We start from the raw sequence: 26,530 nt of genomic DNA on the forward strand, positions 1-26,530 counted from the left end.
TTTTCAGTATGAACTTGTGGTTTTAAAGTTTTCTGGGGGAGGAAGTAAACAGACCGTCAGCTGCCACCATGCTCAGCATCCGCTTAAAAATCAGATCAGGGAGTGTTTAATTTCCATTGCTGAATGCTGAGCAGCCACTGTCTGGTCTGCCCAAGGATTGAAGGTTCTGTATGTTTGGCTGGTTGGATTTGGGTGGGTGTGACGCTTGGCAAGAAAGGGTTAAACATCCTGCAAAATAAGTAACCCACAGAAGACATGTGGGGAGATAATTTTTGTGTATTTACATGTCTGAGTGGACAATGTAATCAACAGTCCCTGTCTATGCTGTATTCTGATATTTCAGAGGTCAAAAGAACATCCTATCATGTAAATGAATTGTAAACACGGGACATCTCAGTATTCATCTCTCTTTGAAATGTACTGTGAATGGTGGACAAACAAGCAAATGGCCTTATGTTAATTCGTATAGCTAAGTACCGGTGATGGACCTCCTTCAAAGTCATCCTAATTACCTGGATTTGTGCAGGAAATAGCCCAACTTGATTGTCATGCACATTGTGTAAAGAGTTGTCACTTTGGATGGGCTATCACCAGCAGGAGAGTGAATTTGTGTGGGGGGGTGGAGGGTGAGAAAACCTGGATTTGTGCTGGAAATGGCCCACCTGATGATCACTTTAGATAAGCTATTACCAGCAGGACAGTGGGGTGGGAGGAGGTACTGTTTCATATTCTCTGTGTATATATAAAGCCTGCTGCAGTTCCCACGATATGCATCTGAGGAAGTGAGCTGTAGCTCACGAAAGCTTATGCTCTAATAAATTGGTTAGTCTCTAAGGTGCCACAAGTACTCCTTTTCTTTTTGTTGTTACAGAGGACCAGTGACTGAACTTGGGACCCCGGCCAACGGCCTGGAGAATGGATACCCCAGTGACTGGTGACCCAGCTCGGGATTCACAGCAGGTTCTGGCCAGTGGGAGGACAATGGGCTGCGAAGAGAGGACCCCGGTGACCTGACCAGCCGGTTCCAGCCAAAGGAGGACAAAGGTTGGCTGAGAGGAGAAGAGGCCCAGGTGGCTCTGTTTACCTGGATAGAAGACAATGGACAGAGGTGGGGTTTGTGGGGGGTGATATCATCTGCCCAGCTGGAAAGCGCAGGGTCTCTGGCTGAAGAGAGGGAGCAGGCAGAGCCCACCTGGATGCAGGAGAGACTTAGATGTACTGTGCTGAGGGAGGCCAGGCCCAAGAGTTTCCTATGCTGTGTTCAGACACTCAATAAACCCTGCTGTTTTCTGCTGGCTGAGAGTCACTCCAGTCTAGAGAACAGGGTTGCATTATTCCCTCTGGGAGTGGAGGCCCCGGGGGTCTGGAGCGAGTGGACTCTCCCTGAGGCGTGCTAAGGCTCAGAGAGGTGCAGTTCCAGGAGGTGGAGGGGCTTAACCCTCAAGAGAGAGTGAACCCCCGAGAAGGGCTGTCCCACTGAAGGGGGTTCCCTCCATGGACCACCCAGGCCAAGAGTGGACACGACCTGTGAGTCTGTGACAGGTCCTGATTCTGTCATCTCAGATCTGCTTAGACTTCATTAGGGGAAGTTTGAGTCACAAGACTGAGGTCCCAGTTATGCTGGTATGCCCTGAATATGAGATTTGGACATTGGACTGTAACCTATGAACTGAATTCTAAAGGAACTCTTTGCAACTACAAAGCTCACCATCTTTGCTATGAATCTGCACCTCAATTAATTGAGCTCATGTCTGTATGTATATTGACCTTTTAACCATACTCACTCTCTCTCTCTGTTTTTTAATATGTTTAAGTTTAGTTACTAAGAATTGGCTGGGTTGTGTATTTGGGTAGGATCTGAAACATGCATTAACCTGGGAGGTAATGTGTCTGATCCTTTGGGATGGTAGACCCTTTTCTTTTGTATGATGAAATAAAATTTACAGAAATGTTCATCATATTTGATGTGGGTACCAGGATGGAGGCCTGAGGCTGGATCACTTTAAGGGAACTGTGTTGTTTGGACTTCTGAGCAACCAGTAAGGTAATAAAGAAGCTGTTTCATGCTAGCTTGGTAAATCTAAGTACTGGAATATCCACCAGCTTTATGGGGATTGTCTGCCCCATTCTTTGGGGTTTGCCCTAATTAATTGACCACAGCTGGCTCCCCACTAGGACCCCGGTCACAGTGGCATAGTCGTGCTTGGATATACATTACCACAGGTTAATTAGGTTTTTGGATCAGAACCACACGTTTGTCAAAATATTATTTTGATATTGGAGAGTTTAAGGGTTAAAAATCAGTTACAGTGAGTGACCCATGATCAAGATCCTGACAGAAAAAGCCTGAAAGAATTGTACTCACAGAGGGGGTTGTCTTAAGAAAAAGATCCCAGAGCAGGAACTGAGAAATCTGTTAATTGCCAGTGATAAGGAAGCAGACCCAGCGAAAATGCTTGCAGTGAGAAACCAGAAATGAGGAAAAAATTGCTTATATGGAAGGAGAACCTGCTGAAAGAGAACACCAGTGTTTTGAACATGAACAAAGAATGACATATATTTGATTTCAGGAAGTGGAAGCTAAGGCAAAAGTGGACAGACTTAAGCACCAACTGAAGAGAATAAAGGAACAACAGGAACTGTATCATTCTGGAAAGCCAGCTCCTCTCAACAGCAAAGATGGGGATAGAATCTATCCAGTTTGTAAGAATGTTCGTACCTTGTTTGACTCTAAGCAGTCGTCTGTGTGTAACCAAATTTACCCCAACGCTGCCACGTTTTATGTAAATGCTTTTACTGTGAGCTCAGGTGAAGGTAACCCCATACGTTGTGCAGAGAATGTAAAAGTCAATGGAAAAAGCTGTTTAGAGCAAATTACAGCTTCTAACATCACTCTTGTTAGAACAGATTTTGTCCAAAGAGGAAGATTATTTACCAGATAAGAGTGCGAATATTGTAATCCTCTATGAGTTTACTGTAAGTGTGCCTTGAGCCAGAATCCATGTTAAACATGAAGTTATAGCTGGTGTAAGGAAGTTATTGCCTAAGGATCTTTTGATTGGGGATGAGACTAAAGCTTTGTTCAGTCAGGTTAACATAAATCAGTCACAGGAAAGAAATATTCCTGAACCTGTATCTACTGGGGCAAGGATTTGCCTATGGAGGGTTTCTCCAAATGTTTGTCTGTGCAAAGAAGCAGTGCAAACGTGGAAGAAATTTCTGAGTGTCTGTCTGGTATCTCAGAAGTGAATCTGGCTTTAGATAAGGCTCAGGAAGATGTTTCTCTAGAGCAAATTAAAGTTGGTGATCAGGTTAAAGCTCTAACTGAGGAAGGAAAGGGTACATTCTTGGTAAGTGATGGATTGTTGGCAAGGTTAGTGGAACATGAGTATCCCTATACCTTACCTGTTAGCACTGTGGAGAATTGTGACAGTGAAGGAAACGGTCCTGTGTCTGTCAGGGGTAATGACTTGCCTATGAAGGGAGCTACCCTAATCTCCAAGCAATTGTCTGTGAACAGCCATGTGTGCTGGAACAAAGGAAAGGATATCCCAAGGTATTTTGTCTGTTAAAGGGGAATGTTTCTCCATCTCTTTTCTGTTTGTAGAGCAGACAGAAAAAGTTTGTCAGCCTATGATGGTTGAAAATTTATCTGTTAACCCAGGCCTGATTCTGGATACAACTAAAGCCCAGGAAGGAAGTGGTCCCGAATTTGTGTCTGCTAGGGAAGATGACATTGCAACTAGGTTGCATCCAATTGAGGTCATAAATAGCTCCCAGAGACCAAGTGATTCTGGTGCTTCTATTTTGCCTGTTGCTGGGTAAAGATATGACAACCTTGCCTGATCAGGGTGATATCATAGCCAGGGCACAAGAAAAACATGAAGGTGATTTGATTATGTTACCCACTGACAGCGTGGAAACTTGTAACAGGAAGAGAATACTTCTAATCTTTTGACTACGAAGTCGAGCAGTTTACCTGAAAGGGGGTTTTGTGAAAATCCTACTGATGGGTCAGAAGGGATTCTTGATTTAAGTGAAACCCAGAAGTAGTCTGTTATTGCTCAGGAAAATGTTCCTTTAGAGCAAGCCCTAGGTGAAAAGGATAAGGGCAGAATTTCTGTGAAAAATGAGTTGTTACTTAGAAAGATTCATGAAAAGGAAAATCTTCAGGGTAGATTTTGCAACTGATGGGTTTGGAAGTGATTTGATTGAGTTAACGCAGGGTGAATCACTATATAGAGAAAGCAACAGTTTGTTTGGAGACTTGTTCCCATTTCTAACTGCCAGAGTCTTTCTGAGGTGTATAGATCCAGGGCCAATCAGAGGGGGGGCCAGGAGGGCCATTTGACCTGGGCCTCAAGCTCAAAGGGGGCCTCAAATTTAGACACTTGTTAATTTTTTGGCATTTGATAAGTTTCACAACTTGTTTTTATGCCCATCTTTATCGGACCAAAATGTGACACATACACAGCTCAGAGCTGCAAATTTAAGCAAATAAGAGATGTGATTTGGTAAAAGACAATTTTGTTAACTGATATAGATTGTGTCATATTAAAGAGTTAAAAATGTTCATAAATATTAATTAAAATATATCGGTTCTGATGGCACAAGGTTAGACCGTGATGAACGTGTCCTCTCAGATCAGCTGATTATATAAACAAACCACTGCTAGTGGCTGGTGCTGGATCAAGTGAGTGTTGAAAGGTAGAGAATTGTTACATTTTAGTGTCCTTATAGTTTTACATCTAGTTGACTAAGGAATTATTTGTGTGTGAGAATACTCATTATTATTTTCATATGGTAGCTAAGAGAGGTGACTGGTTGGTTGGTTGAGCCCTGGGCTTGGTAGCCAGCATCATAGGCTTTTGAAGTCTATAGGCCCAGCTTCAAGGTAAAAATTTGTGAGGACAGTCTTGAACAGTGAGTTTCGGAGGACACATGTTTTACATTTTTGGACATTATCCCTGTGTCTGTATCTGTGTCTGTGTTTAATATATATATATATATATATATATATATATATATATGTCATCCCTTTGTCTTCAGCTCAGCCTGTTATATTATACCTTGTGTGCTTGAGTTTTGATTCAGTGAGAAGGATAATAACCTGTTTCATTTTGTGTTCTTAATTAGTATTCCTTCGTTTTAAGTCTTTTCAGCTTTTGTGTACCAATCAGTATTTGTGTACGTTTACAGTAGAAGATTCAAGTGTAGATAAGCTACTTATTTACAGAAGAATATTTCAAGTGTGGATAGGTTACAGATTGACCAGATAGATCACTATGAAGAGGAGATTTGAAAGTGGTGCAAGAAAGAGACAGCGAAAACAAATGAGTGAAGCAGCTGCTAAGAGCTCAAAGCCAATACCTTCATTTCTCACACCACTGGAAAACACTCCTTACCCAACAAACAATGCTACAGATAATGAAAACTCCGCAACTGCAAAAGGTGATATTTCAATGTCAATACCTGAACACGAGGACAGTAGTCAAGAAGGAGATGTGCCAACAGTAACAGATGCAGCAGAAGATCCTGTGTACGATCAAGAAACTCAACAGCAACAGGAAGATGTAGATCTTACGCAGCAAGAGCAATTCATGGAGTACTACAGGTTTGACTGTGACTGACATTGGAATTATTGACAAGAGCAATGCTGCCCAAATGCAATCTTTTCTTCAAGTTAGTTGTTTTGAAATTCCAAGTAACATTCCACGAGATGCTGATAATCATGCTTTCCCTACTCGTCTGCTGACAAAAACTCTTCCAAACAGTGAGACCCGCACAAGAGACTGGTTATGCTGGAGTACGGAAAAACAATCTTTGTACTGTGCACCCTGCTTCATTTTGAACAAAAGTGTTGCAATTGCATGAGTTCTTTCTGATCAATCAGGATGGAGCATCAACAGAGGTTGGAGGAAGTTGAAAGACCGAATACCATCACATGAGAGTTCAACGTTGCACAAAGAAAACTATGTTGCATGGAAATCAGCCAGTAGGGCAGCATCAGCTGAAAGTTCAGTTGAGAATTTACTCCTGACTGAACTCTCTGCAGAAACTAATAACTGGAAAAAGACTTCTTGAGCGCATCCTGAATGTCATCCTTTTTCTTTCTGAGTGGGGATTGACTTTCTTTGGTTCCAGTCAACGTATTGGTGATCATGCAAATGGAAACTTTTTAGGCATAGTTGAGCTCCTCAGCAAATATGACCCACCTTTATCAGAGCATGTTAACCATGTTAGAGAATCGCAAGAGAGTCGAAAGCGCATGCAAGTCCATTATCTCTCCACACGCAGACAAGTTTATTGAGCTATGTGGGTCATTCGTACAAACAACAATTCTTGAGACTCGAAATGCCAAGTATTTTTCAATCATTGTGGATGCCACTCCAGATTGTTCTCACAAGGAACAGACTACTATGGTTATTATACTATGATATGTTAAGATTGTAGACAGCTCAAAATTTTCAGTTGAAGAAAGGTTTATTTTGTTTTGATAGTTTCACGAGAAAAAGTGGAAAAGAAATTGCTTCTCGAGTACTAGCAATTCTAGAAGGTTTTAAATTAGAGTTTCAAGTCTGCATTGGTCACGCCTATGACAATGGATCCAATATGGCTGGGATATACAAAGGTGTACAAGCAGTTCTGCTTGAGCATAATTCAAATAGTATTTTCTCCAGCTGTGGAAACCACACACTAAACCTTGTAGGTGTTGACTGTACTGAATCATGCAAGGAGGCAATTACTTACTTTGGAACTGTTCAGCAAATATACAACCTCTTCAGTAGCAGTCCACAAAGGTGTGAAAATTCTGAAGCAATATCTTCCTGTTTCACTGCATGGGATGTCCAAAACTAGATGGTCTGCACGGGTTGATGGTGTTCAGCCAGTTGCGCAGCATTTGAATTAAGTGAAAAAAGGGTTTAAATGAGCTTGAATCTCTCAATCTCACTGCACAGGCTTGAACTGAACTTCAGTCTATTCGGAAGCACGTGTCCAAATTTGAATGCATTCTGATGTCATCTTTGTGGATGAAGCTACTTACAATGATCCATCAAACTAATCTAGTAATTGAAGCACACAATGCTACACTTGATGTTGAGAGGGATAACACTGAAAGTCTTATCAATGACATTCAACGGATTTGTGAACAATGGGATGCAATCCCGACTGAATCCAAATTAGTCGCACAGAATATTGGCATTTCATCTGAGCTCTCCACCAATTGCAACTTACTTACTGAATCTGATGCCGAGCAACGTTATAGGGTCAATGTCTTTCTTGTTGACATTGACTCTATTCAATCAGGTCTCACACGTCGATTTGAGTCTCTGCGACTAATTTATACTAATTTATTCCTTGGCAGCTCAACAGACTGAGTAATAAAGATGTGCAGCTGAACAATTTCATCAACAGTACAACAAAGAAATCTCAAAAGAGCTCAGTAATGAGGTCATCTTCCTCAAACGAATATATTCCACAAACTTTAAATTAGATTGCAAGCCAAAGGAATTGCTTCAAGAAATACTCAAACTTGGACTCTCTGGGGTGTTTCCTAATATCACAGTTGCATTGCGTATTTTTGTCAGTTTGTCTGCATCAGCGGCTTCAGGTGAACGCACCTCCAACGTGTTGAAGAAGGTAAAGAACTATCATCATTCAGCTATGGGACAAGAGCGTTTGAACGGGCTCGCCATGCTTAATATCAACTGTGACGCTGCATGAAAGCTAGATTTTTTTCCTCAATAATTAGTGCATTTGCACAGAAAAAGGCTAGAAAAGCATTTGTTAAATAAAAAAAAAATATTCAAATTATGTCTCACTCTTTTTTTGGTGCCTTATTTTGTTTTCATGTGTCGTCATTTTTTATTTTTATTATGGCTAGGGGCCTCAAAAGCTGGAAGTGGCCCGGGCCTCTCTGGACCTCTGGGAGGGCCTGTGTAGATCCACTGACTCTGCTTTAGAAAGACCCAGTGTGGATAGCTTTGAAAAGGTTTCAAATGAAATAAAAACAGTTAGGGAATTTAAACAGCCCTATAAGCTTAACCAGCTTGTTGGGGAGACGATGTTGTTGGAACATTAGTGTCTCCATGTTGATTCTTTAAGTAAGCAGTCTGTGACTCAGGAACTGAGGAGAGATTGGGTTACTGGGTTACAAGGATGCAGGGGAGAGCAGGCAAACTCTCATCTCTAGATATTTTGGATATGTCTTGTCGTCTCTTAGTGGACTTGACATTTGATTCCATGTGGAAGCAGAGGTTGGTAAGGGAAGGATAAAAGAACCTTGAGTCTAACATGCTTGTGAAAATGGATGGAATCTCTTTAAGGCAGAGTCCAGCCTTCAAATTGGTAAAGCTTGAGGATCTGAAAACTAGTAAACAAGCTAGTGTCTGTGTTGATGCAAATTACCTGACTGACTGGGGGGAGAAATACTTGCCTGTAGCTGTAACAAAAAGGAAACACCGAGCCAGCCAATGAATTCTGTTAAGCAAGAGAGTTCAGATTTTGACCCTACTGGACAGGGAGGAAGGAAAGGATTAAACCTTGCAAATAAAAGCCACAGGTTAACCCTAAAATACCAAAACCGCAAGGAATTGGTTAAACTGAAAGCCTATGTTAAGGAAGACCCTGAGGTCAAGAAAAAGCTACAAAGATTCAAAAGTGATGTTGAACAAGTTGACCTAAAGAATGATTTGTCTAAACCAAAGGCTTGGTGTGACAAAAACAATGGTAAATGTACACTTGTGATAGAACTGATGTTATTGCTAATGATTGTAACTAACTTGTTGCTGATACCAAGAACAGTAAAAATGTACAATGTGCAGGGTTTTTTGGAAACATGTTAGGGGTTATACATAAGAAATCATCATGGTGTAAAAGCCTTCATGGTTAGACTTTTCATTACATGATAACACACACTATGTGAAAAGGCCTGGTGATACGGATATTTCTCAGTTAGTGCCTATATCTAATCTTGAAACTATATACAGCAGAAAAGTCACTACAAGCTTGAACTGCTGTGCACAAAGGGAAACTGAGGTACAACACCTCACAGCCTTCATGGCTGAATGCCAGAATAAGTGCTCTTTAAAAAACACCAGTAGCTATGTTAAGTTAACACATAGTCATTCCAGGGTTTGGTCTAAAGTATTTCACAAAGTATGCGCTAAGTTTTTGGCTGGGGCCAAAGCATGCATCAATAATTTGGCCTTAAAAAAAATTAAATGGGAACACAGCTCATATCAACATTGGAAGGTCCTTAAGGTGTATCCAGGAGCTCTAATTTCGCCCTTCCACACCAGTTTCACGTTGGGGGTATGATGCTTGGCTAGAAAGGGTTAAACATCCCACAAAATAAGTAACCCACAGAAGACATGTGGGGAGATAATGTTTGTGTTTTTGTGTATTTACATATGTCTGAGTAGGGTGGACAATGTAATCAACAGTCCCTGTCTGTGCTGTATTCTGATAATTCAGAGGTCAAAAGAACAGCTTAACATGTAAATGAATTGTAAACACGGGACATCTTGGTATTCATCTCTCTTTGAAATATATTGTGAATGGTGGAGGAACAAGCAAATGGCCTTATGTTAATTCGTATTGCTAAGTACCAGTGATGGACCTCCTTCAAAGTCATCCTAATTACCTTTTGTTCCCTGAGAAATTCCAACTTGGCAAAAGACATGACATTGTATAAAGGAGCCTCGGGTCCTGATTCTGTCATCTCAGATCTGCTTAGACTTCATTAGGGGAAGTTTGAGTCACAAGACTGAGGTCCCAGTTATGCCGGTATGCCCTGAATATGAGATTTGGACATTGGACTGTGACCTATGAACTGAATTCTAAAGGAACTCTTTGCAACTATGAAGCGCACCATCTCTGCTATGAATCTGCACCTCAATGAATTGAACTTATGTCTGTCTGTATATTGATCTTTTAACCATATTCTCTCTCTTTTGTTTTTTAATACATTTTAGTTTATAAGAATTGGCTGTAGTGTGTATTTGGGTAAGATCTGAAACATTCATTAACATGGGAGGTAATGTGTCTGATCCTTAGGGATTGGTAGACCCTTTTATTTTGTATGATGAAATAAGATTTACAGAAATGTTCATCATATTTGATGTGGGTACCTGGATGGAGGCCTGAGGCTGGATCACTTTAAGGAATGTTGTTTGGACTTCTGAGCAACCAGTAAGGTAATAAAGAAGCTGTTTCATGCTGGCTTGGTAAATCTAAGTATTGGAATATCCACCAGCTTTATGGGGATTGTCTGCCGCATTCTTTGCGGTTTGCCCTAATTGATTGACCACAGCTGGCTCCCCAGTAGGGCCCCGGTCACAGTGGGCATTAAAATTAAAGACTATAAAATGTTACCCCTGAATGAAGTTGTTTGGGTTAGATGTACTGAAGGTGGTGGGTGAAACAGTCACTAAAATGCCTGGGGGAAAAGACTTTGTTAAAAGGACAGTGAAGTCCTAAGGTGAGCTCCAATTTCCAAATTTTCATGAGGTTCTATTGTTCCCCTCATGTATGAAGTCCTACATGAACCGTGTACATTTCAAAGCCTGGTAGGTTTTGTTATCGGCATGGCTCATGTGACTTTCTAGGGTTGGTTTTCCCTCTTACAGGCCACATCTTCTATTGGTGTAAATTGGCATAACTCCATCACTCCATTGGTGCTCGGGCGATTCACACCAGCTGGGAACCCAGCCTCCTATCTGTATGACTGTACTGACCCTTGGGAAAAAATAATTTTCTGAAAATTCCTTCCCTAGTTGTATTATTGTAGTGCCTGGGAGCCGCAGTCACAGACCTGGACCTCACTGTGTGACGTGCTTCATGAAGAGAACAAAAACAGTCCCTGCCCCAAAGAGTTTGCCATTGAAGTAATCTCTTTCCCTCTTTTTTTCCCCCATCCCAGCACCTCTCCTTGCTTTTTGACAGCTATTGCAGAGCGAACCATCCACAGAGATGCTCAGAACTTTCTTGTGAGAGGTGGCAGCTAATTCAAAATCTGTGCCTCTCCGTGAGTCGTTTAGTCTCTTCCCGTGTGTGTTCGTTTCCTTCGACTTGTGCACATTCCATCTACCATTGCACTGTCCAATTGGCATTTCCTGTGTTCCTGTTTAAAACCTGGCAAGTTAGATCATACCCAACGGTCCAGCTCAGGCCAATACCAGACACTTCAGAATTCGGTGCTACAATATTTATAAATGGACAGTTACGGAATAATCTGCCCAGGTAGGAGAAGTCTTTCTAACCCCGGACTGTTATTGGCTAATTTATGCCCTGAAGCATGTGGGTTTATAACCTTACATTCCAGCCCGTTTAATGTAATGAGAGATATTTGCTTTACTCATACATCTCACACCACCACCTAGCTCTAAGATAGCTCTTTTCATCCACAGATCTCAGAGTACTTCACAAAGGAGGTCAGCACTGGTATCCTGATTGCACAGAGCAGGGACGATGGAAGCTCCCACAATGTGGAGGGGGCCACAAGCACCTGAACTGTGGCCCCGCCTCCCCTTCCCTCCCCGAGGCCCCGCCCCCTGCTCGCTCCTCTCCACTGCCTCCCCCCCCACCATCGCTCTCCCTTACAGCCGGTAAAAAGTGGGAGGGCATAGCCCTCCCACTTTTAAAAGTGATCGGGCCATGGACCCCTGGCCACCCCTGTTCCAGCACACAGGGTGGGACACAGAGTTACAGAGAGGGGAAGTGACTTGCCCAAGCAGGCCAGTGACAAAGCCAGGAATAGACCCCAGGTCGCCTGAGTTCTAGTCCTGTGCACCATTCTCTAAGATAAATGGGAGCTGAGCCCCTCTGGCCCCCATAATAACTTCATCCTCCTACTCCAGCCCCCATTTTAAAGTCTTACGGATTCCATATTACAGCAAATGATAACCAAGCCTGGGCGGATATAGAAGGGAGTTAGGCAGGAAGGATTCCTGACCTGGGATTCTTTCACACCCCTCCCTATTATCTTTATGGATGAAGTGAGGAAATCTTGGGAGCTTCCCGGCTCATTCAAAGCTTTTACATTCTGGAGGAAGTTGGCCGGCACTTTCCAGCTATGCCTGTAAGGTGGATTTTTCTGCAAGATCTTGAGGCTCAATGCTCAGGGATCTTTCCTGGTAGTTACTGTAGCAGTGAGCTGCTTGGAAAGGCCTCAAGACTAGAGCTGGGCTGGTAACTGATTTTGGGTGGCAGTTCCAAAAACATAAATTTGGTTCAGGTCAAGCTGAAATCAGATTTTTTTTTGTTTTTTGTTTTTGAATTTTTGGTAATGTAAGCAGTGTCAGGATGAGCTCCACCCTGACATCTGGTGGTGAAACGTGGCAAGTTGTGGAAAAAAAACTTCAGGGGCCGGTCTCATTTGCATAGGCACACCCACCCCGCCTAGAATGAGGCCATAGCTGCCCAAATGGTCACTTTGGCTGCTGTGGGATCCCCAGTGTCTCTGTTATTGGGGCAGGAAGAATAAATTGTTATTACGCTGATTATGGGAACTGTGCTTGGAACTGTACTTGGCCTTTTGTTATGATGGAGGGACTCACCATCACCTAAGTAGCACTCTCTAGGCAAGGGTCATGGGTTCCAAAACTCTGTGAATTAAGAGAAGCTGGGGACAAGTATGAATACTTGGTGGCATGGGCCCCTTGGTGAGGGCCTTACATGCTAACTGCACTTCCTCCTTTCTCCACTGTGGAATATCAGAGCTAATTTTGATTTCATTAGGAGTCTAGTTACAGGCTGCTGAGCTCACTTTGGGCTAAGGGTGCACCAGCCCTGAGGCTCCCCTACTACAAGTTGAATTCACTAAAGAGCTGAACTGACTAAGAGCTGAAATCACTGAGCGTTGTGTTAAGTAGTGGGGGAGCCTGAAGATATAGTGTGGAGCAGTTTGCCGGACGGCTGGAGTGCCTTGTGGACCAGCTGCTAGTGGGATGCGGAGCAGTTCATGGGGCGGCTGGGGGAGCGGAGCGAAGGCCTGTGGAGCTGTGGGGCATTCAGCTTCAGATCACGTAAGGTGCCTCTTACCCCCGTCCCATCTCCACCCAGGTTGGGAGGTAAAGCTCCGCAGATAAACTTTCGAACTCTGGGGCTGCCCTGACCAGGGACAGAGACTTTTGGGTCATTGGACTTTTGGGACTTTGGGTGATCTGGGGTTGCTGGACTCAAGAACCAAAGGGAAAGGGGCATGCCCCAATTTGCTTGGGGTGAGGTTTTTTTTTTGCTCATGGTTTGTGTTATGAATCCTGTTGGTGGTGTTTCCCCAACATAATGCCACATTGTTTCTCTCTGTTATTAAAAGGCTTTTTGCTACACTCAGACTACGTGCTTGCGAGAGGGGAAGTATTACCTCTTGGAGGTGCCCAGCGGGGGTGGTATATATTTGTCCCAGGTCACTGGGTGGGGGCTTGAGCTGGTTTGCATTGTGTTATTGGATTGGATCCCCTAGATATTGAACCCAGCCCTTGTTGCTGCCAACTCTGACGGGCAGAAGGGTTACAGTAAATTGAACGAGTCCGTTTCAGGTCTGTTCCAGAGCAGAAATTTGAACCTGGTTCTCCTCCATCCTAGGTGAGCATCCTAACCACTGGGCTGAAGGTTACAGGGGGGAAGAGAGGAAGAAAGTTACATCTGTCACCCATCATTCCTCCTCTTTCCCCTGTTTTTGTGAATGGTCAAAACAGCGTGTGTCAAATTTATGGAGCTCGGTTCCTGCCCTTCTCCTAACAAGCTGTTCCTTGAGGCTGGAGGTGCTTTGATACTTCAGTTAACGGGAGCCATAGAAGTAGCTATGATAGGTGATTTGATTGATTTCCATGGTGCGGGAAAGCCCTCGTAAATCACTACACAAAAGGACTTCTCATTATCACTGTTGAACGTCCTTAATGCTTCAAATCAAACCACTTCAGGGTGCGGGGACCGTTCAAAGGAGGCATCACTGCCACAACACAAACCAACACACTACACTAATCTTTGCCACAATGTTGGTGTCAGGTACAGGAGGGGAAAACGTTCCATCATGCATGTCCAAAGGAACCCTCACTGGGGACTGGAGAAGAAAGGGACTTCGTATGTGGTTTCGTCACTACTGAACAGAGAAGAGAGTAATTTTAACATAGGTTTATTGGCACTAGAGTTACAGGTATAATGCTGCAGAGCAAATGGGATAATTGAGCAGATGGGCAGTAGAGAAGATGAAGACGGACAGCGTGAGCGTGTATTCCGATTAGGAAAAGGGATTGTTCTTTGACCTTGAGTCTATCCTCTCAGCCTGTTCAGTTAATTATCTGAAAGGAGGAAAAAAAATTCAAATCAGGCTGTTTCTCAAGAGTTTTCAACAGAGTGGCATCAATTGAAGGCATGGAAGCGTGAATGAAATTTATACATTATTAAATCTTTAAGCCGGAAAGGCTCCAGGTGGCCAACGCTAAAACTTCAGCTCCTGATAAAAGGTTCCAGCACATACATTCTTACGTGCAGAACTGGGAATTGGCACAGACCGGCTGGAACAGCTGCCATTAATCTCACTGCCTCTGCAACTTTTCATCTCTTCTGATGGACTTCAAGGCCAGAAAGACCATGAGATCATTTAGTCTGACCTCCTGTATAACACAGGCTTTAGAATCTCACCGTTACCCTGACACTGAGCTCAGCTTGTGTTTGGCTAAAGCACAATTTACCAGAAAGGCATTCAGTCTTGATCTGAAGGCATCAAGGGATGGAGCATCCACCACTTCTCTTGGCATTTTATTCCAATGATTTATCACCCTCACAGTTAAAAATGGGCCTTCATCTTACTCAAGTTCTTTTCTCCCTTGCAAATGCTTCCTGCTCAGCTTCCCCTATTATATACTGTATTTTTGGTATGATATATTTCTTTAACGATCAGCTATTTAATTCCATAACTATATTATTTATCTCATAAAGCCTGTGTGATACTTCTGATAGACACGATCCAAACCATACACTGGAGAGGGTTCAGAGAAGTGAAACTCCCAACTCTAACGGTTCAACGTAGATCCCACGGCTGGAAGTTGAAACTAAACAAATTCAGACCGGAAACAAGGTGTAAATTTATGATGGAGGGTAATTAGCTATTGGAACAATTTACCAAGGGTCATGGTGGATTCTCCATCATTGACAATTTTTAAATCAAGGCAGATCTTTTAGGAAAACATCCAGTCTTAGGAATTATTCTGGGAAGGTTCTATGGCCTGTGTTATCCAGCAGGTCAGACTAGATGAACACAATGGTCCGTTTTGATTCATAGATTCCAAGGCCAGAAAGAAGTATTTCTCTGGCATTGCATGACCTCAGATTCATAGATTTTTAAGGGACCACTGTGATCATCTCATGCCAGTGGTTTTCAACCTGTGGCCCAATCAGCACAGCGCTCCAGTCCAGATGACATCTTCAGGGCCATACAGGTAGTATTGGATGCGATCCACAATGGTAAATAGGTTGAGAACCACATTCTTGTCGGACCTCCTGCATAACCCAGGCCAGAAAGAATCTCGTTCAGTGATTCTTGCTTCCTAGTTCAAACAGTTGAAACAGATTTAGTTATGCCTTTGTCTGCTAGATTAAAGAATCCTCCAGCCTCAGATATGATCTTCCTATGTAAAGATGTCTAGACCGTGATCAAGTTGCTTCCTAACTTTCTCCCTTCCTTGCTGTTTTCCATCAATGCTAGCGGGTGTGTGTGTGTAAGAACATCACATGGGGGAGAATTGACAGAAGACATGGTTAGGATCCCTTCGCATTAAGGTGAGATTATACTTTCATGCAGGGTAATGATCAGATCTGGTAACCAACACCCAGATGGAAACACCTGAACGTAAATGATAGCAATTCCGTAGGGATGATAATACTGCAAACTGAATCCCGAGTGGAAGAATGCTGAATGGCAATCAATCCCACAGAGATCCCCTGAAGCAATGTCCTTAGGAGAATAGCTCTTGGCAAGTTCAGCCTCATAGAAGAGATCGGTTTGGAAAAAAACACATGCTTACTGTCATCTATCCGCCCGCTCCCATGCTGCAGCCACCATGCATGGGGAGGGTTTCTAGCCACGCTCTTCGGCATGACTGCAGAGGCCGCATTTAAGAGACACGTGTCCTGCAGCTGGCTCAGAACAGCTGATATAATTAGAACAAAACAACTACAAGCAAGAGGCCTTTGTCTGCAGTGGGGTGTTTCCTCAGTGCAGCTTCCCTTCCGTGCAAAGCCAACTTACGCTATTGATCCAGGAAATGTAGGCAGACACCCTGGTGAACACCGTGGGCTTCCGGTAGACATTACAGCCCAAGGAGGAAACAAAACTGGTCACTCCACAGACGTAGTAATTGCCATTCACCAGGCAGTTCAGAGGGCCCCCAGAATCACCCTGCAGAGCAAAGCCAAAGGGCAACAAAACTTGGCACATATTGCAACGAACAGCAATGTTTGGCTTTCTTAGCACTTTCCAACAGACAATCTCAAAGTGCCTTCAAGACTCCACGTCTCCCCTTCCCCAGTGAAGTAGACTATCTCTGAGTGAGGTGACTGAACAGAATAGCCAGCATTAGAATACAGGCATCCTGACCTGTGGAACTCATTGCCAGGGGATGTTGGGAAGGCCAAAACTGTAACAGGGTTCATAAAAGAACTAGCTAAGTTCATGGAGGATAGATCTATTGATGGCTATTAGCCAAGATAGTCAGGGATGCAACCCCATTGCTCCGGGTGGCCCTAGCCTTTGACTGCCAGAAGCTGGGAGTGGATGACACGGGATGGATCACTCGATTGCCTGTTCTGTTCCTGCTGAAGCATCTGGCATCGGTCACCATTAGAAGGCAGGATAGTGGGCTAGATGTACCCTCGGTCTGACTCAGTATGGCTGCTCTTATGACAACTCCTCCTGGGCCATCCACTGGTCCATACAACTCCTCTTCCCACAATATATAGGGCAATGTCCGGTGAATTCATTTCCTATCAGCACTTATAAAAGCCCCGGGCGAGTGTGGTGTCTCCCTTTGTGCCCGTCCACAGAGGATACGAGTCTGTTCTATCCCCAGCTGTCACAGGCTGGCTCTTCAGCGTCTGCTGCAGCACCCTATCCCTTTAGTTCTGGAGGTTCCCCGTTCACTTCCCAGAGCGTTGATCAAGGTGGTGGCCAGACTTGCAGCATTGCAGCCAGCAAATCTACCATTCATAGCCTCGTAAGGGGTTACGGCCAACTAACGCAGCAGCTGGCGAAGCACCAACGGCAGCCTGACTTCCAAAGACAGAAGGTCCAGCTGGAAAGTCAGCACAGGAGAAGAGAATGGAAAAGCGAGCGGTCCCTTGGAAAATCATTTTTTTCAGCCCTAACCCCCTGGGAAGGGAACACAGCCAAGTGGACATTGTGAGTGTATGATCTCCCACCAACCCAAATAACATACAATACCCAAGCTTAACCCCTACGCAGCATCTCCCTTCCAGGAGGTGGAGAGCCCTTCTAAAGGGCTATTCATCTGAAAGTGCTTTGGCAAGGAATTGACTGATGGGCGACACAGAGAGGGGAAATGACCAGACTGAGATCACACAGCAGGTAGGTAGCAGAGCCAGGAACAAAACCCAGGTGCCACTGGACCACAATTCGGAACAATACCCAAGTGTAAACCTTCTATAGAAAACCCCCGTCCAAGGAGGCGACAAGAGCGGCTGAGATCCTGGCAATGCTCTTGCTTGGTTCACTCGCTCGGCAGTTACCTGGCACCCAGAGCGCACACCATCACCTCCAGCACACACCATGGTGTCCTTGACCGTGGAGCCCCAGTAACTGGAACTGGAGCAGATACTGTAGGACACGATGGGAAGCGAAGCTTGCTGCAGGATTTGAGCCAGCTGCCCATTAGCTGCGCAAAACACATCAGAGACCTGGGGTTAGTTTAAAAGGAAAATGGCCCGTTTTTCCCCAGACACCTGGGGTGAAGTTCTGAGCTGCAGGATCAAACACAACCAACTTCGGGATCTAGAATTCTTTTATATTTTCTTACTCGTTGGCCAACTTCTTATCCAATATATGAGCTTTGCTATGCTAATCTCTCCCGTTATGGAGTTACGGCCATAAAACTTGGCTGGGAATTTGCTTTCAATATGCTCGAAAGCAAGGGATTGGAGTCAGTCTGGACTGTTACGGGCACGTCTTGGGATCCCCAAATTATAGATCATTGACTGGGCCTGATTCTGAGCTCATTTTTATGAGTGTAAATTACAACTTCAACAGAGTTACGCCCAGTGTTAAGATCAGAACGAGGCCCAGCAGTTCGTAAATTTGTTTAATCTAGCGCATTTTCTGGAAAAAAAAGGGAGCTTCTAAAGGCTGCACTGGTGCTGGCCACCACACCAAAGGGAGAGTGCCGGATGACCCCACATTTCCCCGAGGTGTTCTCAGGGCTCATGTGAATCAGTGAGCAGATCTCCAAAGGGCAGCTGACTGCAGCTCTGACGTTCCTCCGTAGCGTCTCCTCACTTAGCTGGTGCGGCCGGGAACGGCATGGTCCTGCATGTCAGGTCGTGTTGCAAAACCATCCAGGGGCAGCCGCGTAGCCAGGTGGAGGGAACAGGGGGGAGCGATCCAAAAGAAAAAAGGCACCGCCCACCCACTGCGGCGCTTTTACTCACCCAGCAGCGCTCCGGCGGCCGGCCCTCACTCGCTCGCTCCGGAGGTGCCGCCGAAGACCTGGAGTGAGTGAAGGTCCCGCCGCCGAACACCCGGAGCGCCGCCGGGTGAGTAAAAGTGCTGAGGCAGGTGCCTTTTTCTTTTTGGATCTCTCCCCCCTGTTCCCTCAACAGGGGAAAATTTAAAAAGGCGGCAAGACATGGACAAGGCGCCACTTCTGCTCAGTGCAGGAGCAGCCGCTCCTCCCCCTTAGCTGCACCACTGTCCAGGAGGAATGAAGTGAGGCCAAGCTTCCTCTGGAGGGGGAGCAAACAGGGTTTAGATCTTATGCACCAAACTACAGACCAGGGTATAATCCTGGTCCCGTCGAATGGCAAAACTCCCAATAGGGCCGGAATTTCCCACAGGTCTTGTGTAACAAGTGATACGTTGGCTCTTCTATTACACATTTAATGGGAAGGTTTTAAAGGGCTTTGCAAACCGTTAACAAAGCCATGGGTCGCAACAAGTCTGAGCGATCACCACTGTTTTATACAGGGGGAAACTGAGGCACAGAACGGTCCGGGGTTTGTTCAAACTCTCAGGAAGTGTGGGGCAAAGTGGGGATGCTAGTCACATCCATGCCTCACCCACCTCCAAGTCTGTGCCCTCAATCACTGGGCCATCCCATGCCCCCTCTGGAACGTTCCTGAATTCCAGCACTTACTTTGGGTCAAGCCCCAGCCAGAGATGTAGCAAGGATTGTTGTTTGGCAGAATCTGGCCTGAACTGGGCAGTGCGGCCAGCTGCACGTAGCTGTTCAGAGATGCGCTCTGGGAGAGACGGAGCAGAGCGATGTCGTAGCTGCAGAAGAACAAAGGAAACCGCATCAAACGGCCTTTCACGGGCAAAGGGGTTGCATTTAAGTGACCCCCGCTGTCGCCGATGGTAAAACCGAGGCTGGGGCTTTCAAAGGAGCCCCAATCAATTGAAAGCAGGGGGTGGGACCACCGTGTTGTGCGACGGTCACTTGACAAAATGACCGTACTTGGTGATGGACACTGGGGGGGGGGGTTGGGTTGGGTTATGTCATTCAATTTTTTGAAAAATTACCATGGACCACAAAATTTTTACCATGGGCATGTTGCTGACCCCTGATTGAAAGCCGATTGGAACTAAGCACTGAACTCTTCATTCTTTTGAGCAACCGAGCCCTAATGTCCCCTAAAGAAGGCACAGAAGAAGGGACTCAGAAGTCAGCTCTCTCAGGCACATTCCCACCGAAGGACAGCACAGAGGACTGGACGAGGACCCAGCACTAGGCCTTGTATTATTAAGCAGATGCTTGATAAGGTAGAAAAATACCTGAGCCCACTGCCAGCCCAACCCAGAAGCACCCAGTACCACCAGAAACCCAGCTCCCCAGCAGCTAGTCCAGAGGTGGGCAAACTATGGCCCGGGGGCCGAATCCGGCCCTTCGGACTTTTTAATCCAGCCCTCAAACTTCTGCTGGGGAGCAGGTTCCAGGGCTTGCCCCACTCCACGTGTGCCATGGCTCTGTGCAGCTCCCAGAAGCAGCAGCATGTCCCCCTTCCAGCTCCTACACATGGGGCAGCCAGGGGGCTCCGCACGCTGCCCCCACTCCAAGCGCTGCCCCCACAGCTCCCATTGGCCGGCAACCACGACCAATGGGAGCTGCAGGGGTGATGTCTGTGGATGGGCAGATGCAGAGCCGCCTGGCCGCACCTCCGCATAGGAGCTGGAGCAGGGACATGCCGCTGCTTCTGGGAGCTGCTTGACGTAAGTGCCACCCTGACCCCTCCAGAGCCCCAACCCCCTGCCCCAGCCCTGATCCCCTCCCTTTTTCCAAACCCCTCAGTCCCACCCTCCTGCACCCCAGAGCTCACACCTCCAGCTGAAGGCCTCCCCCCCTCCCCCCCGCACCCCAACCCCTTGCCCCAGCCCAGAGCCCCCTCCCGCACCCTGAACTCCTCATTTCTGGCCCCACCCCAGAGCCCACACCCCCAGCCGGAGCCCTCACCCCCTCCTGCACCCCAACCTCCAATTTCATGAGCATTCATGGCCCGCCATACAATTTCCATACTCAGATGCGGCCCTCTCGTCAAAAAGTTTACCCACTCCTGAGCTAGTCGGCCGGAGGATCCTGGTGGTTACCCAGGACAGTCTGTATGGAAAAAGTATGCAGGCCCAAGTGCTACCCCGGTACCCATTAGAGCTGTAGGAAGACACTGGCCAAACTGGAGTCTGCTTTCCTCATTTCCAAACACTGTTTGTTCTGCCTGTGCAACTCTACCTCCTTAGGCCCTGGACCATCCGGCTCTGGTCTGAACCGATCTGTCATACCAGCGAAGAACACTATTGAGTGGGACCTTCTCCAAGATATCCATTTGGGTTCTGGTTCCACCCAAGGGTTTTGAAAACTGTCTATACTGGGGGCCAACTCAGGCTGTACGTCACCGAGTAGCTCAGACGAAGGGAGTGCCAAGTGCAGCGCATTCTTATTTCTCCAGCGTGTAAGGAGCTCGGACTTTGTGACCCTTCATGTGAAATCCCTTATCCGAAGCCATGCAGGTGTGAAACAGGAGGTGCCTTACCCAGCAGCAACAGAGTTGCTGTTCCAACGAGGATGGATGACCTTACTCTGCACGCTCAAATACTGCTCCATGCCATCGTTCATATACAGGTTGTACTCTCCGGCAACCACCCGGAAAGTCAAGGATCTGTGGAGAAGAGGAACAAGCTGTGATGTGTTGTAAGGTGCCAACTTGGCATCAATCCCCCTTCGCCCCCAAGTCCTGACGGCATCGTGATGTGATTGGAATATGAGCCAGTCCCCCCTTTCTCTACTTCTGAGGGGAAGGGTGCTGAACATAATGTTAATAACTAACTCATCTAAAGCTCTTTCTTACCAGATCTTCACAATCTTTATCCTTGCAACATCTCTGGGGGGGGGTAGGCAACTATTACTGACCCCATTTTACAGATGGGGAACGGAGACCTAGAGAGGCTAAATGATTTGCCTAACGTCACACAAGAAGTCTGTGGCAGAGCAGGTAACCAAACCCTGATCTCCCTGATCTAGTGCCTTAGCCACTTGTCCATCCTTTCCCTGAGTAGGAATCACCATACTGGATCAGTTCCAGGAATTCACTGAAGGTTGAGTACAGGCCTCAGGACTGGGCCTTGAATTATTAAATAGCCGCATGATAAAAAGGAACAAAGTCCTGTCTGAGAAGCCAGAGCCCAGCTGCTCCAGAGGAAAATTCAAGAAACCCTATAATGGGCAATTAGTGAAATAAACTGCACAATGGACAGATTTCTGCCTAACTCTAGAGCTGGCTGAAATTTTTCCATTGAAACAATCTCAGAAAAATCACAAAAATGTCTGGTTTAAGAGGTCATCTAGTCCAGCAGTTCTCAAACTGTGGGAGACAACCCAATTTTCATGGGGTCACCAGGGCTGGTGTTCGACTTGCTGGGACTCAGGCTTCACTAGCCTTAGGAGTCAAAGTCTTCCCCAATATCCCTTTGGATGAAAGGTGGCTTTTTTTGTGTGTGCCAAAAACTAAAATTTGAGGTGAACAAGGTTCCCGCAGTGAAAACTCAAGAATTTTCACTGAAAATGTGGGAAATTCTGACAAAATACAGGGCGGGGGTGGGTGGGGGAAGGGGGAAGAACGGTATACATTTATTGGGAAAATAATTAGCATTTTTCAGCCAGCTGTAACTAGCACCCGCCCCGGAAACATTCAGTGGTTGGATTCTGCCCTGCGGTGGGGTGAGAAAGAGAGGAAGTGTGTGTTTTGGCACACCTAGGCCCCACCAGGAAGGAGGATGAGCTACTTAAGTCATGTTTGGATCTGACATGTTCAAGACTAAACACTGCATTGTTGGTAGTTTCAGATGCTACTTGGAATGGGCAGAATTATACACAGGAGGGTGTGTATATAACACGCTGTGTCATTGTGTGCTACAGGCATAGACAGGCACTGGCTAGGGCTAGAGGAGGCTTAGGCCGCCCCCCAGCATCGCCGAAATTTCTCTGTCCAGCCATGCCAGGCAAAGCTATCACAGGGGGAGGGCCCTGCCTACACACTAGACGATTCCCAGCAAGTGGAGCTAGATTCCTCAGTCCCAGCAGGGATTGCCGACTCCTGAGCAGCGCTCCCTGGGCATGGGAAAGGGGATCCTGAGGTGATTGTGGGGGAGAAAGGGAGTCCCAAAGGCAGGGGGAATCCTGAGACCTTGCATCCAACGGCGCCAGGGCCAGGAAAGGGGAGGGATGTTGTGGGGGGACGGCCCCACCTGCGTGTGAACCCATGCCTCATGTGATGCTGGGGTGGGCTCTGAATTTGTGAGGATTGAGAGCCAACGGGTCAGAGCGGGGAGCCAGGCCCAGCCCTGCGGGACAGGCTCCGCCATGGCGGGGTGAGAGTGGGGCGGGCAGGCTCACCTTCCCCCCCACCCCAGTATTTTCACCAGCCACCTATGGGTACAGGTTCCCCCCCTCTGTGCTGATCCCCAGAGGTAGGAGTTGTTACAGCCGCTAGCTACAGAGCCTTGAGTCTTTCACTCAAGCTGTAGCAGTTCCTGTTTTCAGTTCTGGAGGACTCTGGTTTAATCCCCGGTGTGTTGGCCATCATACACGCTCAAGCAGTGGCTGCCTGTCATGCATCCTCATGGGTGGACAAGAAAGCTGCAGGCGTACAAGAGACGTCCCGCTCAAGGGTTAAGAGAAGGGGGAGCCCAACTCATCCTCTGCTAAAAGCACCCCCCTCCCGCATCTTCTCCTTTGCTTCAGAGAGCAACTCCCCTCCTTGCTTGGTGCATTGCCAGTGCCCGCTCCTGCTTTAGACCCTGACCCGCATCTGATTAAAAAGTCTCTTTAATGGGTAGATAAACCAACCACTGGGGCCTCCATTACCTGTCCACGCAGTGAGCTGCAGTCATCACCCAGTTCTGCCTCACCAACGTCCCACCGCAGGTGTGATACCATTGTCCACCAGAGTTATACTGGAGGGAAATCTAGATTTGGGGTGACGAAAGGGAAAGAGAGAGAGAATAAGACAGCAAATATCATAATGCCGCTATATAAATGCATGGTACACATCCACACCTTGAATATCGTGTGCAGTTCCGGTTACCCCATCTCAAAAAAAGATGCATTCAAAATGGAAAAGGTCCAGAGAAGGGGTACCAAAAATGATTAGGGGTATGGAACAGCTTCCACATGAGAAGGAATAGAAAGACTAGGACTGTTCATCTTAGACAAGAGATGATGAAGGGGTGATATGATAGAGGTCTGTAAAATCATGACTGGTGTGGAGAAAGTGAAAGTGTTATTTACCCCTTCACATAACACAAGAACTTGGGGTCACCCAATGAAATGAATAGCTGGCAGGCTTAAAAACAAACAAAAGGAAGCACTTCACACAACGCACAGTCAACCTGTGGAACTCACTGCCGGAGATGTTGTACAGACCAAAACTATAACTGGATTTAAGAAAGAATTAGATAAAGTCATGGAGGATATTAGCCAAGATGATCAGGGATGCAACCCCATGTTCTGGGTTTCCGCTCAGTCTCACTGCCAGATGGTGGGACTGGATCACTCAATAATTGCCATTCTGTTCATTCCTCTTGAAGCATCTGGCATTGGCTACTGTCAGAAGACAGGTTTCAGAGCAGCAGCCGTGTCAGTCTGTATTCGCAAAAAGAAAAGGAGGACTTGTGGCACCTTAGAGACTAACCAATTTATTTGAGCATAAGCTTTCGTGAGCTACAGCTCACTTCATCGGATGCATTCAGTGGAAAATACAGTGAGGAGATTTATATACACACAGAACATGAAAAAATGGGTGTTATCAAACACATTGTAAGGAGAGCGATCACTTAAGATGAGAACCAATTTATTTGAGCATAAGCTTTCGTGTAAGCTCATCTTAAGTAATCATTCTCGTTACAGTATGTATGATAGAACATGAAAAAATGGGTGTTATCATACACACTGTAAGGAGAGCGATCACTTAAGATGAGCTTACACGAAAGCTTATGCTCAAATAAATTGGTTAGTCTCTAAGGTGCCACAGGTTCTCCTTTTCTTTTTGTCAGCAGACAGGATACCTGGCCAGATGGACCATTGGTTTGGCACAGTATGGCCATTCTGATGTTCTCATGGTGGAAGAGAAGAGCTGCATTTTAAAGAGGAAATCTCTCACACAAAGGAGCAACAACCTCTCACCAGCCCAAAGTGAACGTGCATCAGGTGCATGAAGAAACAGTCTTGCTTCTATATGCACCAAGCACATCACATTAGCTGGTTCGAGCATTGGGCCATGGTTTATGGACTTGGTCTGTGCAGGGTGTGCCCTATAGATAGTGGGGCTGAAGTAGCTGGTTGGCTGGGGCTCCAGACACTACCTAGTGAAACAAAAAAACCACCACCACCAAACAAGAAGCTAAGGACTGAGGGTCAGGGCTGGGGTCCGCACAGAGGCATGCTTCACAAAGCTAAACTGGCAACGTGGCCTTATGCCAAGGCAGTAACAGCAAAGAATAGAGATGCCCACTTCAGGTGCCCATCATCCCAGACAGGCACACCCCTCTCTTCCCCCACCAGCTGGGGCTTTAGAACTGGCAAAGGCAAATCCCCCTTGGGAGCGGCTAATCTGCACTCACAGGTATTCTGTATGCCATCCTATCTCTGCGCACCCTCCTTGGGTCATTACTGGGAGGAGAGTTAGATGGAGAAGGGACTTAGAAGTAGACATTGTACCCACCTGCCATGGCCATGCACCACGCTGTGCATTGCTCCCTCCGACAACGCGCCCACTGTCTTCCAGCGACTCTTCCAAGCAGTGTCCTTCAGGAGTAAAGAAGGAACAACATCTGGAATAGCCTCTGCGTATTGCAGGAGGAACCCCAAATCCCATCGCCTCTCTGCTGTTTCCATCACAGGATGGGAATCTAGACTTTTTTTTACTCCCTTTCTTGCCGAGAACATTTTCCTGCTCCAACTCCTCAGAGATAGAGTTTGAGAAGGGAAATGAAGCGCTCTGAGTGCCAGGCATCCCAGCTTTTATGATGAGGGGGCAGATGTTCAACCTTACTTGGCATCCACAGTGGGGGGCCAGTTTTCCAGGAGAACTGGATACACATTGCGTGTGGACCTCTTGAAAGTCTGAAGGGCCCCAATGGCAAATGTTGGGAGCAGAGCAACTTTGAAACCTGTGAGGCCCAGGGGGACTAGGGAAGAGATTAAACTTCTGGAGGCAAAATGGACACAGCGTCTCTTCTGAGGTGATGGAGGATTTTCTCATGTAGATCAGTGCACAGTGGGGCAAAACCAACCACTGCAAAGCACATTTCCATGAAGACTTCAGTCCTAGCTTAGACTTTGGTGGATTTGCCCCTGCTAATACCTATTCTGGATGTGCCCCTCCAGCTACCTCTTTGGGGTGGGGATTTTTATTTTCTATGTTCATACAGGGCCAAGCACAACAGGTCCCTAGCCTGGCTGAGGCCTCTAAATGCTACTGCAATGTGGGTGGTAACCAATAAGTTTCTTAGCACCAGAATGCAAGACATCACCGCCTCAAAAAAACAAAAACCCACTTACCACAGAGGACAAAGACAGCGAGGAGGAGTAGTTTCAGCATCATGAGCGAATGGTAGGGACAATCTCAGTCACTCTACTTCCTATATGCTTCTGGGTCTTATCTTTCATACCATGGCTGGTGTTAAATAGATACATGTGGGGAGGAAGGCATGGGAAGAAATGCAGGTGATTTGGAACTACAAACGGATTCTTGGCTCCATTTCCAAGAAAACACACATTTCATTCTTGGTTCCGGCGAAGGTCAAGGCTGA

The 26,530-nt window shown here is 46.2% G+C and overlaps 1 protein-coding gene across 1 annotated transcript; it reads right to left on the bottom strand.

Moving 5' to 3' along the window:
- Positions 1–14,152: 14,152 nt before the first annotated feature.
- On the bottom strand, positions 14,153–25,731 carry CELA1 (chymotrypsin like elastase 1; the record flags this gene model as incomplete). Its single annotated transcript, XM_084610462.1, has 7 exons — positions 14,153–14,303; positions 16,253–16,402; positions 17,749–17,894; positions 19,368–19,504; positions 21,256–21,381; positions 23,586–23,686; positions 25,441–25,731. 7 exons carry the CDS (start codon positions 25,729–25,731, stop codon positions 14,292–14,294), a joined length of 963 nt encoding a protein of 320 aa, XP_084466588.1. The 3' UTR covers positions 14,153–14,291.
- Between the last annotated feature and the right edge of the window lie 799 nt (positions 25,732–26,530).

The sequence above is a fragment of the Lepidochelys olivacea genome (assembly GCF_965140295.1).
Source record: "Lepidochelys olivacea isolate rLepOli2 genome assembly, chromosome: 20".
Lineage (NCBI taxonomy): Eukaryota > Metazoa > Chordata > Testudines > Cheloniidae > Lepidochelys > Lepidochelys olivacea.